At 41.4% G+C, this 17,776-nt stretch overlaps 1 protein-coding gene across 2 annotated transcripts in view; it reads left to right on the top strand.

Annotated features, from left to right (window-relative positions):
* Nucleotides 1-16,460, top strand: part of LOC306975212 (glutamate receptor ionotropic, kainate 2-like) — a 159,677-nt gene extending 143,217 nt beyond the window's left edge. For both annotated transcript variants that reach the window (XM_079572674.1, XM_079572673.1), the window contains exons 15-16: nucleotides 5,986-6,236; nucleotides 14,728-16,460. In XM_079572674.1, coding sequence (XP_079428800.1) covers nucleotides 5,986-6,236; nucleotides 14,728-14,892 — 416 coding nt within the window. In that variant the 3' untranslated portion in view covers nucleotides 14,893-16,460. The remainder of the gene's footprint in view (nucleotides 1-5,985; nucleotides 6,237-14,727) is intronic.
* Nucleotides 16,461-17,776: the final 1,316 nt, after the last annotated feature.

Genomic DNA, 17,776 nt, shown 5'->3' with positions numbered 1-17,776 from the left:
GGGTAGAGTAGCTAAAGTAAGAGTACAAAAATATGTGAGGGAAAATGCTATTTAAGGGAATGTTTGAGCGTAAAACTCTGATTTACAATTCAGTTGTGACATAAATGATGAAAAACTAAAGATGAAATGATGTAAAATCCAAAGGAAATGAGAAAGAAAGAAAAATATTCTGAAGAATCAAGTATATGAAATCAAGTTTATGAGACGATAGATGAAGAACAGGCAGCAGTTTGGATGTCTTATACAGGAGAAGTTTATTTACCATCAGTACGGGACCCGGGGACATGAACTCGAGACATTGTGCTAGTCCTACCATTCAAGTCTGTCTATGCTTCCACTGAAGAGGGAAAAATACCCTCTGTCGAGCGTCATACTGATATGCAGGCAAATCATTCAGTGGCTGAGTGAAGGTGCCCGAGCACCACGGTCATGACAGGGATAGTACGACTGTACAGCTTGACCCAGTATGATAAACAGCGATTTATCATAAGTACTACTCACCTCTGGACATGACTTTATTTATCTCACAATGGAGAAATTCACTTGTTCCATTCGGAGATTTTCTTGATTTGTTCATGCCCATCCTAAATCAGTGGTTCTCACCTGGTCTGGACCCAACAGTGGGTCATCGTGAGCCTTTCGCAAAAAACATTCCTGTTCATATTATGCACAGAAAAGTATAGAATCACTACTTAAGCTTGTTGACTGTTATTGGGTTGGTTTGTCATTGGTGGCACAGTGGCGCAGCAGTTAGCGCTCGTGCCTCACAGCAAGATGATCCCAGGTTCAATTCCCACCTGGACAGATGGAGTTTGCATGTTCTCCCGTGTCCATGCGCAGGTTTCCTCCGGGTACTCCGGTTTCCTCTACCACTAAAAATAGGGCCCCCTCTGTGGCCAGGACTCCCCTGAAAAAAAGATTCTTAACCTCAGTGGGATTTTCCTGGTTAAATAAAGGTCACATAAAATAAAAGTAATTCACAACAACAATTTTAGAGGAAAAGATCATATTTACTTGTAAAATTATATTTTACAGGTGTAAGTCATATTTTGGCTGTGTCTTGTCATCGTGTGTCCCGATGCTAAACCAGTTGAGAACCACTGTCCTAAATTATGAGACGCAAAGAAATCAAAAAGTGTGTTTGTAAAAAGCCTTTAAGTGGGCACATCATGGAGAATCTGACATTGTCCAGACCTTGTTTTGTCTCTGAGTTTGTGTCTTACCTTATTGGCACTTCCTGGGTGTGACTTCTGTGGGGCATCACAGCCTGTGTCGGCAAACAGATCCAAACTCGCTCTCTTCTGCCATCTGCTGATGACTTCAGTATTCAGTATTACAATTATTAAAGTCAGTTTATTAACCTTTTTCCGGTGCCTGAGTTGTAATAAAGTATGTGCAAGCCTTCCATCCATCTATCCATGTTCTCCTACTTTATCCAGGGCCGGGTCGTGGAGGCAGCAGTCTGAACAAAGATTCCCAGACTGGCTCCTCTCAATGTGAAGGAGCAGCGGCTCTACTCTGAGCTCCTCCTGGGTGACTGAGCTCCCAACCCTCTCTCTTAGGGTGCGCCCAGCCAATCTTATATATATATACATGTGCGGACGTTACTAAACTTCAGGGCCGTTTTCTCTAAATGAGGTTTTCATTACACTTTTGCAACATCATCTCCACTTTAGTTGCTACAGACTCCAAACTTCACAGGCTTGGACTTAACAAGATTGGGAAGGTTTCTGCCAAAGGATTTTTCAATATCTAATTCCTGGGCAGATTTATAGAGCTTCACTTCTGAACTCTGAACACATTAAAACCACACATTTAAACCTGGCTTTATCCATTATTTAGATCTCAGCTCCACACATAGGACATTTTTATAAAAAAAAATAAAAAAATTCTGAACATTTCTCTGGTTTTGTCCCTCCTATTATTCACCTGCAGTGTCTGGTCCGTGTCGAGTGACGTGAAACCTCTTTGCAGATTACCAAAGCTTTGATCACGCTGCCTTGCCTTGTATTGCGCTAATTCCCTTCTATCTTTGACTTGTGGTTTTGTGCCGTTTTTCCCCTCGCAACATTAACGAGCGTGAAACTGATGATAAAGCCAGCGCTATCTTCAAAGCCATACTGTGCTATAATGTACTTCCGACTGAGCTGGGAGAGATGGCCAAGCTAATTCTGCAAAAAAACAAGACTGGGAGCTCTGACTGCAGCTTGCCAAACGTATTATAAATCTGCAAAGACGAGCGAGGATTCGGCGCGAGTGTGAGTGTTAGGGATTAGTGGGATTCTGAAGGCGGACTTACAGAAAAACGCCCTCAGAGCAGCCAACAACATCACAGACCGAGTATAAATACACTGGCAGGGAAATGTTCAGACTACCTTTTTTTATTCAAATGTGGATACGGTTCGTGACGGTAAAGAGAAACAGCTGTTTCATAGTCAAAGAAAGCTATGAATACACAGCCCAACCAAAAACAAAAGTGTCTTTTATCTGGATGTCACTAACGTGTACCGTCATGTCAGGATTATAAACCGCTACTTTTTGCACACGCAAAAAAAAAGCCTATGCAACAATGCTGCTAATTTACACATGTTTACGTGCTAACGGCGTAGCGTTTAGATCTTATGGCTGAGCCTGACCGAGATATCATATGGAGGAGTTATCCCGAAGTTCAGCCCTTTTTCCTTCTTTGACCACTCCCAGACTGCAGGGGTGCTGTGGGGGGAGTACAAGTGCTGAGTCATGTTTCTAAAGCGGTGAGGCTTTTGATACCGGCGCTACACCGAGACCATCGCTTTACGCTCTATCTCTCCGAACAGTTTTAACTCACAGTGGCGAAATACAGTAAGTCGTTTGGTGTCCATTTAGTGAAGACGAGCGAGGAGGATATGAGATCGAAACGACACTTGTGTTAATGCTCGTACACATTGTCCCGCATCTCTCGGCCCTGTGCAGTGTGTGTGCACTCTCATGCTACAACATGGACAGACAACTGTGTGCGGCCTACGTATATATGTACTTTTTCTTGTTTCTTTCTGAATTTTGTAGGTTCAGCTTATATTCAGGTGCGCTCAATAGTCCGGATTTTACGGTACATTTTTGTACATGATGGATGAAATTTAAAAAAATAATAATTTACGGATCAAACATGACAGCAGCAGACGCGATGCTATTTTTCAATCAAGCTTTAGACCGTGTTCTAAATTCTAAATAGTTTAGCTCGAAAGTTTACAGCGGGTACGTCATACGTCATTGGATAAGATGATACGATTGGCTGTGGCTATGTGCTGACGCATGATAGACATTCGTAGCGCCCAATAAACGACTATGGACGATCCACACCACACCTCTCCTACGAGAAAATGAATTGGTGATCCCCAGACTAAATATCACTTGTGATTTTAGTCTGGCGTTAGCCAGGCTGAATGTCTCACTACAAAAACACAAAAACACATCCAAGGTTTGGTAGTTTTGGAAAGTTATCAAGTAGTTGAGAGAGATTTATGCAAAAATAAGCTATTTTACAATAGCCATTTAGAGATGTGTACATTGTTGTACACAAGAGTGGCAAAAGGGTGGAAAATGCATATCTAAAACACTGGATTCTGAAAACTTGGCTAATAAGAACATTATCTGCCGAAATCCATGTCTCAAGCTGCAACACGGACAAAAAGTCTGGTATAAGGGATATGAAAACGATGAGGTGTCCACAAAACAACAGAAACTGCAGTACACGCCTTTGTCTGGAGCTTTCTGAAGTAAAAGTAAGTCATTACAAATGATTTAAAGGCTTCCCGACAGAATACAGTATAATGAGATGGTGGGTTTAGCCAATCAGCAACTGCGTTTCCATCACTGGATTTTAATACACATTTTTAAGTTTTGCTCTAGTAACTAGTGATGGAAACACCAGATGTTCCAACTAAAAGCCTTGATTCGCATAAAAAGTTTATCCACTTGCTTGAGGTGTTTTTTTTTATTTTTGCGAATGATGAATGAATGATGATGAATGCACATTTTAGAAGATGGAAACTGACTTATCACAGAAAGTTTGACGTAGTGAATAAAAAGAACATGTGGCTGTAGGCGGAGCCTACCTTTGGACAGAAGTGAAGAGGAAAAACAATCCATCAGCCGCAGGTTGTTTCTGGTCCAAACTATATTTCCCAGATGTGCAGGAGCTCAAACATCGCTGCACTGTCTTTGCCACAGCATTTATGCTAACAACAGCATTACTACTATGGACCAAGTGAGCGACTGAAAACATGCCCAGAGACACAGACGCCCCTGATTTTCATTGGAAAACGCAAACTACAGAGACTTTTACTTAGCTTTAGTGTGTGCTCGCCTAAATTAACATTTATTCATGACATTACAGGCAAAAACAAGCAACTAATTCTGACAAGATAAATGAATGTGGCCAAAAACAAAAGAGCCAGATCTTTTTTTCAGTCAATTTTACCCAGAACTTCCCCGAAGGAACACAAGAATCAGCCCAACTCCGCAGCAGGCCACACAAGTGAGAGTGTGTAATGTGACTACTTTCAAATTTGTAATTCGCTGCAGAATCTAATTTTCCCACAAATGTCTGAGTAACCAATACATCAGCAGAGCAAAATGGTTTCCCCCTCTAGTATATCAAAATCAGGTCAGCCAATTAGTTTCGAAGATTTGTGTGTGATTTTACTGTATGACTGTGTGATCGAAGACCGGGAAATTGTGGGGAAGCTACGCTCTGGTCACTGAGTGAAAGGACTTTCATTTACCCACACGGACCAAACCCACTCTTGTAACGACCGTTGCTGGGTAACGTTACTTTTTACTTACTAGCAAATGTATTCAATAAGCACAATCAATTCACTTCTGAGCTTCATTTTGTATGTGGACAAATGACAAAAGGCAAGAATAATGAGCATGAATAAAAACGTAGCATTAATATCTAAGCAGTAGGACAAAATATCGGATCGGATTTGGATTGTAACCTCCTGGAACCACCACCTTAACGTGATGGAGGGGTTTGAGCACCCGAATGACCCTGGGAGCTCTATTGTTGGGGGCTTCGTGCCCCTGGTAGGGTCTCCCATGACAAACGGGTCCTAGGTGACGGGTCAGACAAAGAGCGGTTCAGAAGCTCCTTATGAGAGACCAACAGGCCTCGGTTAGAACCATGAGGCCGTCCTTCATGTGAACCCACCACCTGCAGGAGGAGCCACAGGGGCTGGTGCGATGTGATATAGGATGTACACTTTTCAATCTTAACACTTAAATAAATTTGGTTTATAAACTTTGGACACATGACAGTTTTTTTTGTGCACATTTTAACTTCTCATAATAACTTACTGTATCACAATGCGTATCGGATCAGCCCCTGAGTATCGTGATACGTGTCGGATCATGTCAAAAGTGGATCATCCCTGCCCTGGTAAACAGTTTGGCTCCATCAGAAACTGCATCAGGTTTTCAACAAAAAGAAAGTCTGTTAAGGAGCTCTTACGCTTTACAAAGTGAATTGAGTTAGTAATAATAAACACACAACATACTCAACTTTATTTAGATTAATCATACAGTCATAACCAGCTATGAATTTGTTTTACATTGGAAGGACCAATACTGCCAAAAGCTACGAGTTGTTGTTGTTTCCATCTTGGTTTTCCTCTTTAGCTTCAACCAGCTTCGTCTGTATTGTCCTTTTCTCCAGGAAGTTCAAAATATTGTAAGTACTTCCACAGTGTGAACGCGCTCACTGGAAACTCTGCTGTCGTGTTGCTGAGTTTATGTAAAGTTTTGGAGGACACAGTCTGGGCATGCACACGAGCTCTGATATGACCCAAACTAACCATGTTACTGATTTGAAAAAGAAACTAGTTCTAGAAAACCTGCAAATGCAAAACTAACTCGTTACTTTACTCGTAACTGTGAGTGCTCTAACATGTTACTAAGTAGCATCAATACCCTTGTATCCAATCATGTATGGCTTTGCCCATCCAGGCTCGCCGTACCGGGACAAGATCACCATCGCCATCCTCCAGCTGCAGGAGGAGGGGAAGCTGCACATGATGAAGGAGAAGTGGTGGCGGGGGAACGGCTGCCCGGAGGAGGAGAGCAAAGAGGCCAGCGCTCTGGGCGTGCAGAACATCGGCGGCATCTTCATCGTGCTGGCGGCCGGGCTGGTGCTGTCCGTGTTCGTGGCGGTGGGGGAGGTCCTCTACAAGTCCAAGCAGAACGCGCAGATGGAGAAGGTACGGGGCAGAAAGGGCAAGGTTAGGCCGGTTTTCAGTTTATTATTTTGATAAGGACTGCAAGATGAATTTCAGTAGGTCATGTTCACGTTCGAGAATTTGCTGATGTCATCATTTCAGATGTAAGGCTGGGCACCATTTAGGGATGCACCGATTTTAGTGTGGTCCCGATACCAGAAACTAAACTAGAAAATAAACTTTATTTTGCTAAACGTTTAGCTCAACACTGAATTGATGTTCTCTCAGAATATGACACTGATCACCAAAACAGGTCAGCACTTTTAACTGTTTGGCGCCAAACTCACAAAAATGTGACCAGTGATTTTACTGAAAACAACAGGTTCTCGTACAAATATGTTTCCTCCTGAACTCCACCAGAGGTTTATCAACAGCTCTACCCACACAACACAATCCACTTTTACGATCAAAGTAATGCTCAGGACTGCTTGTAGTAGGGGAGACCGGGTATGGTTGTAACATGGGGAGAGTTGTAACACCACCATTCAGCAAAATAATAATGGTGTCGGTTAGTGTTAGTCACAGTAAGTGAAAAAAATAAGAGTTGAAAGGTCACAGGACGGGAAACAGGTGCACTTGATGGATGAAGTTAGGCCATCGCTGGACTCTGCACAACTTTAACAAACGTTGCGAGATCAGTTTAGACCAGAAACCAGATACAAGTCGCATTTATTTGGAAATACGATGCATGCAACGACAAAAAAGTCACTGCAGCCTGAATACAGCCATCCTGTTTCTGCAACTCAATATCCAGCCTCCCTGGCCTTATGTAGAAAACCTGCTTATTTTGCAGTTTCACGTGGTTCCTGTGATTTGAACTGCAAAAACAGGCAAAGAAAGTCTAGAACCATCTCCATAACGCCCCCTAAAGTTAAGACTGAACACGCTGCATGCATGATTTTTTTTTTTTAGCTTCGTTCTATTTTCTCTGAGTGAGTCATCACACAGCGTGGCGTCTTCTTTAACTCTGCCAGCAGAGTTTGCAGATAATTGCAGGACTCCTGTTGATGGCTTCTTTTAATTATTGGCATGGTGCAAAATGAGCTCAGCGCAGAGATGTTTAGCTCTGTGGCGTTTGTTGTTAATTGATTGACTGCGGAATTCTTCCGCAGTCAATTATTGGTTTTCATGTTCTTTATTATTATTCCTCTTCCATCTTTTTTCCCGATTTTCTAGAGCTTTCAGCACCTTCATGCTTTGTGCAATTTATGCAAGTTATGCATCAAAACATTCTGCATGTTGAGGAGAAGGGTGTAATTACTTTTGGGACTTCTGCAACTTACGGTTTTTCCGCAATCGGCCAAAATGTCGGAGATTTTTCCCATTGACTTATAATGGGGCTTCCGCAAATCCATGCTTTTCTGCACTTTTTTCTGCATTTTATGCAATTTCTGCACTTTGTGCATGTTCAGCTTCTGCAACTTGTGGGTTTTGAGAAAAAATTGGCCTTCTGCAGTTTTCCAGTTTTTTTATACGAGAGTTTGACATTTTTGCATTGGTGTGTATGGGGGGAATCCAGCCAATGGGGAGACTCCAGGACTTTCAGTCATTTGTGCAGCTTCTGCCAATCAAGCACTTTCAACAGTTTGACCAGTTTATGGAATTTAAAAAGTTTATGCAATATTAATAATTTATGCAAATTAACCACTTTATGCATTTTAAACCGTTTATGCAACTTAAGAGTTTATGCCATTTAGGATTTATGAATTTTAAAGAGCTTATGCAATTTACATAATTTATGCAAATTAACCCATTCATGCATTTTACCACTTTATGCAGTTTATACAGTTTATGCAACATGACATTTTATGCATTTTACCAGTTTATGCAAATTAGATTATGCAAATTAAGCAATTTATGCAATTTGAACAGTTAATGCAATTTCTGCATTCGCTTCCCGCAATTCCGCAGTCAATCGCAATGGCGCAGCATTTCTAGTTGAGTCTGTTCTTTTACTGGGGGTGGGGGTTTCATTGTAGGTCACAGTTTTCAGACCGTTTCAAACTGTCACTGTGGACGATCTGCAAAGAAGCATTTCCATTTCCTCATACTGTAAATATGCCTGTTTACAAACTGTGCTTTCCCACTGTAGCACACTGTCAAATATTAAATCACAGATGATATTCCTGTTTCAAAGCTGCCTTCACTTGAGCTCTGTTCACGTCACGTCAGTATCACTTTGATCCAAAATGTGCCCTGGTCTGGTTCGCCAGCACCAAGTCCAAATGCAACAAAACAGCAAGGGTTGATGGGCGCAGAGCCGTGCTGCGCTGACAGTAGAAAAAAACACATGATGCTTTGGGACTTCTTCTGACCAGGCCAACGGGCACGGCCGCCACTGTTGGCAGGAGTTCTGATTGGCAAGAGGAGCTGACAATAAATACCATTTTGTCACATCAACTGGACATCTCTTCGCTTTCTTACTGGAACTGGCCAATTTATACAACCTGAAATGTTTTGTATTTGATATATAACACTCAAAATGGAACAGAAGAGAGTGCGTCGGTCAAACCCCCCTGACCTCCGGCTCAGCTGCAGAAATGTGACACTAATAAGAGTTTGAGCGATAAAGTCTGACTCAGGATACAGTTCAGTGACATAACTATGAGAAACAAAACATGAAATAATGTGAAAAATTTCATATTTTCAAAGAAAATCCCATAAAAATAAATATAAAAAAATGATTATGAATTAAACAAAACAAGAAATATGTCTTTATACACATCAAAATGAACTTACTAACTACATAATTTTAATAATACTCAAGTAGAAGTAAAAAAGTACTGTATGAACAAAAAGTTACTCGAGTACTTGAGTAAAGGTAACTAGATTTTCTATAAATGCATTACAGCTGCACTAAATTAGTTGAAATATGAACCCAAAAGAACGATAGAAAAATAGGTTTAAGTTGTATCAACGGTTGTATGTGTTGTTGATTTTGACGAGGGTGACCACCTCATATCGTACTGAAAATCTTAGATAAAGATCAGTGGCCTAAACTCACACCTATAGGTCAGAGGTTCAGATCCGTTCAGACACGATTTTGTACATTTTATGCAAAAGGAAGGTTTTTGAATGCTACTAACTAGATTAATCCGAGGAATACTGAAATTTTCATCAAAACGTGCAGTTGTGCTTTGGACCAGACATTTTGTAACTATTTATGAATTCATGTCATAAAAGATCAAGAAATGAAGATTTAATGCTAACGGTAACGCTTTTCAGTGACGTTTAAGGACTTCATTTTGGTGCAATTCGTTTCATTTAGTTTTAGTCTCACAATGCCATTTCATTATACTTAAGATTTAGTCAAATAATTCTCTTCAATTTAGTCTTGATTTAGTCGACTAAAGTTGCATATAGTCATTTTGAATCGTGGTCCTCTGCTTCATGGAGCTTTTCCCAGAGGAACAAATCTCAATGCTGTTCCTTTGGCAGTGGATTTAAATATGATTCTCTTCAAATTGTCACTGGAAGTTTGGATGGTTTTAGTTTCTTTTTTTCTTTTTTTTATTTAGTCATTTTTAGATGAAAATATCAGGACATTTTTTATTTGAGTTTTGTAGGCCTTAGCTTTCAAATGAGGCGTTACACTGGCCTAAAGGCTGTAAATATCAATATCGACCCCCACCCCTAACGTGGGTCTAAATGGCGGTGCGGCCCAGAGGGGAACAGCTGGTCACTTTTGTCTGTTTCTCAATCGGCTGTGAATCCAGAGCCGTGATAACTTTTTGTGAATATAAAACGATTCAGCGCCTTCTAGCCTTTCCCACACTTGCACCAACTGTAGAAAATGTAAATAATGGAAAAAGCGAGCACCTCCAGACATGCACTACTTCACACCTACACAAACAAACAAACAAACGGTGAAAGAAAGGCTTCCTTCTCTCGGCTCTCTCAACCTCCCCTCCTACGCACAGCCGAATTAGCTTTAGCGTTACGCCGACTGAATGGCTCTGACTTGTAATGTCAGCACTCGGCACGCTAAGCATTTTATAGGATTTGCATAATGCCGGGAGAGGACGGGGAGACATGATACCAGCGCCTTACGTAAGGGGTGTCATTCCGAGAAGAGGCGCTTTTATGGCAGTAAATAAAGCCTTTTCTTTGTCTTGAGTTTTAGCAGCTTAGACGGAGTGAGTGTGGAAGACGTTTCACAGGAATGCGAGTTGGCGGGGGGTAAAATCAGCTTCGGAAAAGGCGGAATTTGAAAACAGATCTTCGAAATCTCGTGTCCATCAGAAAGTGTGCTTTGTTCTAGAGTAGAAATGGCTCATGTTCTCGTCTCCATGTCACAGGTTTCTCGTCTGCATGTTCTCATCGGGCCTGGAGAGGTGGCCGTCGGGTGATCTGCCATCAAAAACATGTACAATAAGAGGCTTCTCTGGGGCCAGGAGCAGACAAATCAGAATATGGGACTTTCTTGGTTAAATAAAGGTCAAAGAGAACATAAAAAAGTATAAGGAATGTGGAGCGAACTGGTATAAAGGAGAGATTTTTGAGTCTGTTTTGCATAATATAACATGATGATAAACATAAAGAGACAGAATGCAGGCGTCATTTCGATACTGTTGTCCAGTAGGTCTAAATATTAACATATAACCATAAGCTTCACCAAACACTAATGAAGCCCAACATGCAGTGGCCCAGTGATTAAGTTGCAGCACATGAGAAACTGTTCAAACCCTGGTTCTGGGGCTCAGCTCAGTGTCTCCTTGTTATCCTCCACAAGGTCCTATGGGACAACATCTTTACATGGCACATACACACACTTAAAAGCAAATGTCTAATTTCATGTGAGCCAGATTCCAGCTCAGAACCTTAAAGGAATAGTTCACCGTTTTTCCATTCTGAGATATGTTCTTACCTGAGCTTAGACGAGTTGATGCGTACCTGTCTGGTCTTTGTGCCCGTGGAAGAGCCTGGTAGCTTCCAACTTAACCCCTGTTTGGAGCTATTCACCTTATTCCGCCCCGCCCACTTTTGCCGCTTTTTGCATTGTCCCGGCACTTCCGTTGTACAGACACTTCCGGTCGAGCGCGAAGCCTGCTCATTTAAACGGAGAACGAGGGAAAATATTCTCCGCTCATGTTTAGTCGATTGATTTGTGTAAAATATCCAATGTTCATTTGCACCAACAAGTCAACACTGCCCTGTTTCTCTGCACGGCCGAAAAACTGCTTTGTTTTCGTGTAGTAACATTTTTTCATTTGGACTTCTCCAGTCCCATGTTGGCACAATTCATGGCGGCGCCCACGTGAGCCTCCGGAATAAGGTGAATAGGAATACATTGGGAGAGGCCAAATGCTAAAAAACTAACAACATCTTTGGTCGTTTTGCGTGACTGAGCGCACGCACAAAGACCAGAGAGGTACGTATCAACTCTTAAGCGCAGGCAAGAACATATCTCAGTATGGAAAAATGGTGGCCTGTGCCTTTAAGAAGTCTTCTGACTGAGTGCTCCGCCCACAGAGCCACAGCTGTTTCAGACCAACAGGCTCCTTCCGAAACAAGCAGATTGGTAAGAGGTCTTACGCCAAACCGGATGTGCGTCAGCGTCTGCCATGACAAGAAGCTTCCAAATTGGTCAGTCAGTTAGGAAGTAGAGAAGTAGAGTAGAAAGGAGCCTCAATGCTAACTATCATAGCCACTTTAGCATAGGGACCTCTGGTGCTAACGAACCGGTGATTAGGAGCTATGTGCCATCCCATAAGCCACTGCGCCAATTTGGATTTGTTTTGTTTTGTTTGGACACTTTGTTGTTGTTGGACACTATACAATCATCATACAACAATACACTGCGTTCCAGGTTATTATGCAAATTGTATTTTTTGTGTCAAAAAGGTAAAAAAAAAAAAAGTTTTTCAAAGAAACTCATGGATGGTTTTGTGTCTCGGGGCTCTATGAATCACTGACATTAATCTCAGACCTGGGATGATTAGTTTTCAGGTTAAGCCCAGTTAAGGGAAAAACTACTGAAAAAGGGTGTTCCACTTTATTATGCATTTTCAAGCAATATGGGAAAGAAAAAGGGTCTCTCTGCTGATGAAAAGCATGAAATAGCTGAATGCCTTGGTCTAGGTATGAAAACCTTCGATACTTCATGAAAGATTAAGCATAATCATCACACTGATAAGAGATTTGTGGATGATTCAGAGCACACTCGGGTTTGTGCACATAAAGGCACAATATGGACGGTTTCTGCCAGACAAGCACACCAGATTAAGAGAACAGATGCTACAAAGCAGCAGACAGGTATTTGAAGCTGCTGGTGCCTCTGGAGTCTCCAAACATCAAGGTGTAGGACCCTCCAGAGGCTGCAGTTGTGCATAAACCTTCTATCCGGGCCTCCCCTAAACTGTTAATTGAAGCTGATGAACAGAAACGGCTGCAGTGGTTCAGTAATATATGAAGACTCATTTTCAAACAGTCTTGTTCACTGATGAGGCCATGTAACCCTGGATGGTCAAATCAATGGAGTAGTGGATGATTGGTGAATGGCCACAATGTCCCAACAAGGCTGTGACGTCAGTAAAGAGGTAGCGGAGTCATGTTTTGGGCCAGAATCATGGGGAGAGAGCTGGTCAGGCCCCTTTAGGCCCTTTTAGGCTCCCTGAAAATGTGAAAATGACCTTTGAAAAATATGTAGAGTTTCTGACTGACCACTGTCTTCTATGCTACAAAAAGAAGAGCCGTGCTTTTCCAAAGATCCCAAAGATCATCTTCATGCGTGACAACGCACCATGTCCTGCTGTAAAGAATACCTCTGCATCACTGGCTGCTATGGGCATAAAAGGAGAGAACTCATGATGTGGACCCCCTCCTCCCCTGACCTCAACCCTATTGAGAACCTTTGGAGCCTTAACAAAAAAAACTTCTATGAGGGTGGGAGGCAGTTTTCATCCAAACAGCAGCTCTGGGAGGCTATTCTAACATCCTGCAAAGAAATCCAAGCAGAAACTGTCCAAAAACTCACAAGTTTAATGGATTTAAGAATTTTGAAGCTGCTCAAAGAAGGGCTCCTATGGTAAAGTATAACTTGACCTGTTAAGATTTTTTTGATTGAAATAGCTTTTGATTTACGTAAATATGACCTCCTAATGCTACAAATTCAACAAATGACCATTTTCAGTTAATTACAAGCTTTAAAATGTATTGAAACGATGAGTTGCATAATAATTTGGAACAATGGATTTTGAGGTTTTTATTTTTGAAAAAAATACTGATATCACTGGGAGATTTTTTTCAACCACATTTAAATGATCCTCTACCAGTTAAAGACTTGAAAATTATGCTGACTCTCATTTGAGTTGACAATTTAGAAAATCTTAGAAAAATGTCATTTGCATAATAATTTGGAACGCAGTGTAAGTCCAAGAAAAATTCAGATTGGCCTCATGATCCATTGCACAAACCAAGCAGATAAACTGATAACTTAAACCCTAAACCTAACCCTAACCTTAACTATAACCCTAACCCTAAAATGATTACTAATGCTTATTAATGCTTAATACTTAATGAGAACACCTTAATCTAAAGCGATACCAAAATATTGAATTGGTTGGCACTGATATTACAGAAAACAGAGTCCTAAAGAAATGTTATTTTAATGAATTTAACTTTCATTTAACCAGGAGAGTCCCATTGATATTAAAAAATCTCTTTTTCTGGGGAGTCACACAATTAACAATTCAAATGATGTCACGGTATGAGAAACTATTACAAGAGGTTGTGTCAAGTGCTTTCAATCTAGATTTAAAGGCACTCAAAAAAAATTAGTTCAGTGATTTTGCAGTCTTTTTGCAACAAAGCAGAGTTCTGTGCGTCAAATGGATCCATCAGGAATAAACCTCAAGGAAGCATGAGAAACAGTGTCAATCTTTTGAAGACGTTGGCCTTCATTTATCAACATTGTACTCAGAATTATGTATATTTTTTAAGTACATTGTTGAAGGGTTCGAACCCTGACGTACGCACGAGCAGCTGACGGTAAACGCGGCAGCTGAAAACCAGCATCATTTGATTGAAACGCCCTAAAAGTGTTGTATTTCATGAGGCCTCACCCATGGGTTTTTCGGCATGAATTAAGTAATTTTTTTGGCGCATTAGGAAGATTTCAAACCGTATTACCTATCCATTTACAGTTGCTGTATAAAAATAGCCTAATTTGACTGGAAAAATAATCTTTATCAAAAATAGATAGAGCACTTCAGCAGTCCCAAGGAACAGGTACACCGTGTTCAGTTGGATTTGGTGTTTATATATGTGCGCCCCCTGCTGGTCCAGTGGAGGGCTTGAGTGCTCCATACGCCACGTCCAGATTGATAAATGCCGGCACAGACTGGCATTTCTCAGCTCGTTTTGTCGCGTGCTAGTTTGATGAACGAGGGCCGCTGAGCTTCAAGCATTCCGCAATCTAAAACGTGTGGTCTGTATCTTTAACTCGTCTGTCCTTGTTCCTTCTCCTCCGCAGAGGTCCTTCTGCAGCGCCATGATGGACGAGCTGCGTGTGTCTCTGAAGTGCCAACGGCGTCTCAAACAGAAGCCCCAGCCTCCGGTCATCGTCAAGACAGAGGAGGTCATCAACATGCACACCTTCAATGACCGCAGACTCCCGGGGAAGGAGACCATGGCCTAAAAAGACTGCCCCGAAAACTCCTCTTAAACGGGGTCGAACAAAGTTAACTTCAGCTGTGGGGGTTCACTGGACTTGTTGCCAAATGTTTCCTGTGGAAATACGAAATGTCGACAGCGTCACCTCAACGTGACAGTAGGAAAAGGACAAGAGGAATGCGCTCGGACGTGTAAATTCAAATGGATTTAAATTACAAAAGGCTAGCAATGCGCTTGACCTCACATATTAGCTGGGTTGATCGGGAATAGAACCAGCAGCTCTAAGAATAACAGTTGTCGGCAAGAAAAAGTGCGGCGCCATCTACAGGCTGGAACATAAATTCTGTCTGTAATGGTTAATTTTACATATCTTCGTAGGTGAAGGACTGAATATAAAGCTTGGACTTTGATGTGTTGCGGAAAAGCAGGAGCTAGCCCAAGCAGCTAGCATAGCTCCAAGTTAGTGGCCCATGAACATTGTCACTCTTAACAACGGTCATAAGCTGTGAAATGATGGCTAAAAACAAAACCTCCAACACAGTAAGGTGATTTGGAGAGAGTAGAGACAGAATGAGGTGTAGACACGCTGCTCCCACCAGGGCTGTGTCCAAAGGTCCACACTATTCACAAAAGTGCATGGTATAGATGTCACGCCATTCTAGAGTGGTGTCCGAATGTCCAGACTGAAAAAAGTAGTGCACTCAATTTTTTTCCACCAGGTATCTTGAAAGCAGTGAGCGCCGATGGTCACTCGACCACTCGACGAGGGGAATATAGACCAAAGTTCACTGGGAGAGTCGCAGGTAGACAACCGACGCGAAGGGTCTTTGAACTGGACTCAACACGGCTGGATGTCACAAACACTGGTTTAAAGGCGTGTTGCGCATTGTTCATGAAGAAAAACACTTATATATAAACAGTTATGGTGAAAAGTTGCTAATGTTAGCTGCTAACCTTTAGCTTGTCCTCTCAGGCCAAGAATGGTAATAATCCAGGCCATTTTCACCATTAATGCTAAATATAACACGTCTGCTTAATATTTATCCGTAAATGTTGAATTATCACTTGACCTGGGTCGACCTTTATTGCAGGAGTTTGTTATTACAGAGGTTAAGCAAAGTTACTTTTTAGCCGAGCGCTGGATTCACGTGATGTGCGCGGCGAGGAGGAAGGTAGTGAGCCGCATGTCCGGATCACCAACAGAATGAGTGCACTACAGTCTACTACAGTATAAAGTCTGGTACAGCAAATGAGGGGTTTTATGGCCAAGGGTGGGCATGCGGACACAGCCCAGGTCAAGGGATGAAGCGGAATTGCCACTTGGTTTGGAAAGTTCTTAAAAGGGACATATCATACAAAAATGCGAAAGACAGACCCTTGATTCACGAAGGTTTATGTAATCTTCTTTGGTTGCTCCAATCTGTATTTCCTGGATTTTGTTACATAAATAAATCTCCTCCGCATTTTTTTAAGTCCATAAATCAGCACCTGGACCCTATTGAGCGGTTCTGTGCTTATCACACCGCCATTGATTTGTTAGCAATCCATTCGCTAAAAATGGTGGCTTGAATTTTGTTTTGTTCCTGAGTAATTCCGCCTGCTTCCTTTCAAGATTCTCTACTCGCACTTTTCCTTACATAGACATTAGTTTAAATCCTTCAACATGAAGTATCATGTTATCAGATGAAGGCAGGAGTATGTATGATATGTCCACTTTAACCAGGTGTCTAGGGAGAGGTTAGTCTGGGTATTTGCGCTTAGATTTTTTGTGGGGGGAAAAATGTTTAAAAAAAAGTGATGTATGGGCATACACTCACACATGCCAACAATTTTCTGTTGATGTCAATGACAGTTTGTCGTCTCTTCATATTTTTGTGCCCCAACAGTTTCATTCCAAATCCAGAGTCACTCAAAAGTCTTTGAAGAAAAATAACCGTGCCAAAAAGGTTTGAAATTATCTTTTCAAAGTGTGAATCTTAGTTCATAAGTCATCGTCACGTTCTTCTGTAATGTCTTCTTGTGCCAAAGTCAAACCAAGGTTCTACAGATGTTCACCAAGCCTGAAACGCCTCATACTGAAACTGCAGAATTTCTAACGGGTTGTTTTTGTACAGGGACAAGCCGGTTTTGTAGTACTTTGTATCCTGTAGCCCCCCCGTCTCTCTCTCTGTGAACAGAAGATGTAGCAGAACTCAAAGCCAACTGCGTTTCCCAATGGGTGGCTTCATTCTTCAGTGCTCACTTTGTCTCAGTCACATTCAGGGTCAGGCGAGGTTGTGCATCTGGGGACGAAGTATTAAGTAAAAAAAAAAGGATTTCCCATGGAACAAGACGACATATGTGCTGACACCTCCATTCCATGTTGGCTTTGATCAGTCATGTGACCAAAATTAGGCACTAATGTAAACTGATGTGTATTGGCTGGTTGATATTATCGGCAAATCAAGCAAAAAATAAATAAATCATGACTGCGACCATCAAAGTGGTGGAGATTGAGAATTGAGATTCTTCTAACCAAGGGCTCTGCACCACGAGCTAACGTAACAAGGATCTTGTTGAACAAATTTAACGCACTCAGTCGGGTCTAGGGCTGGAACCCGTTAAACAATGCTGGTATGGTATCCCAAAAAAAAGTTACAGTATCAAAAGCAGTTTTGTTGCTGTTGGTCCAGGGACAGCATTAAAGGAAGTGACTCAGATGTTTCGGCTCAAATAAATGATTTTTCCCCTAATTTTTCTACTGAATGTTTGCCCCCTTTTTTATTTTTTTCATTTTTATAAATTTTCCCTTTATTATTGCCCCAATTTTTTTTTCTATTTTTCTTCTATTTTTTTTACCACATTTTCTCCCATTTTTTTAATTTATATAATAAATATGTATGTATATTTTATTTATGTATTTTGTTAAT

Source organism: Gobius niger (genome assembly GCF_951799975.1).
Source record: "Gobius niger genome assembly, chromosome: 15".
Classification (NCBI taxonomy): Eukaryota; Metazoa; Chordata; class Actinopteri; order Gobiiformes; family Gobiidae; genus Gobius; species Gobius niger.
This window is presented reverse-complemented; position numbering and strand designations above follow the sequence as displayed.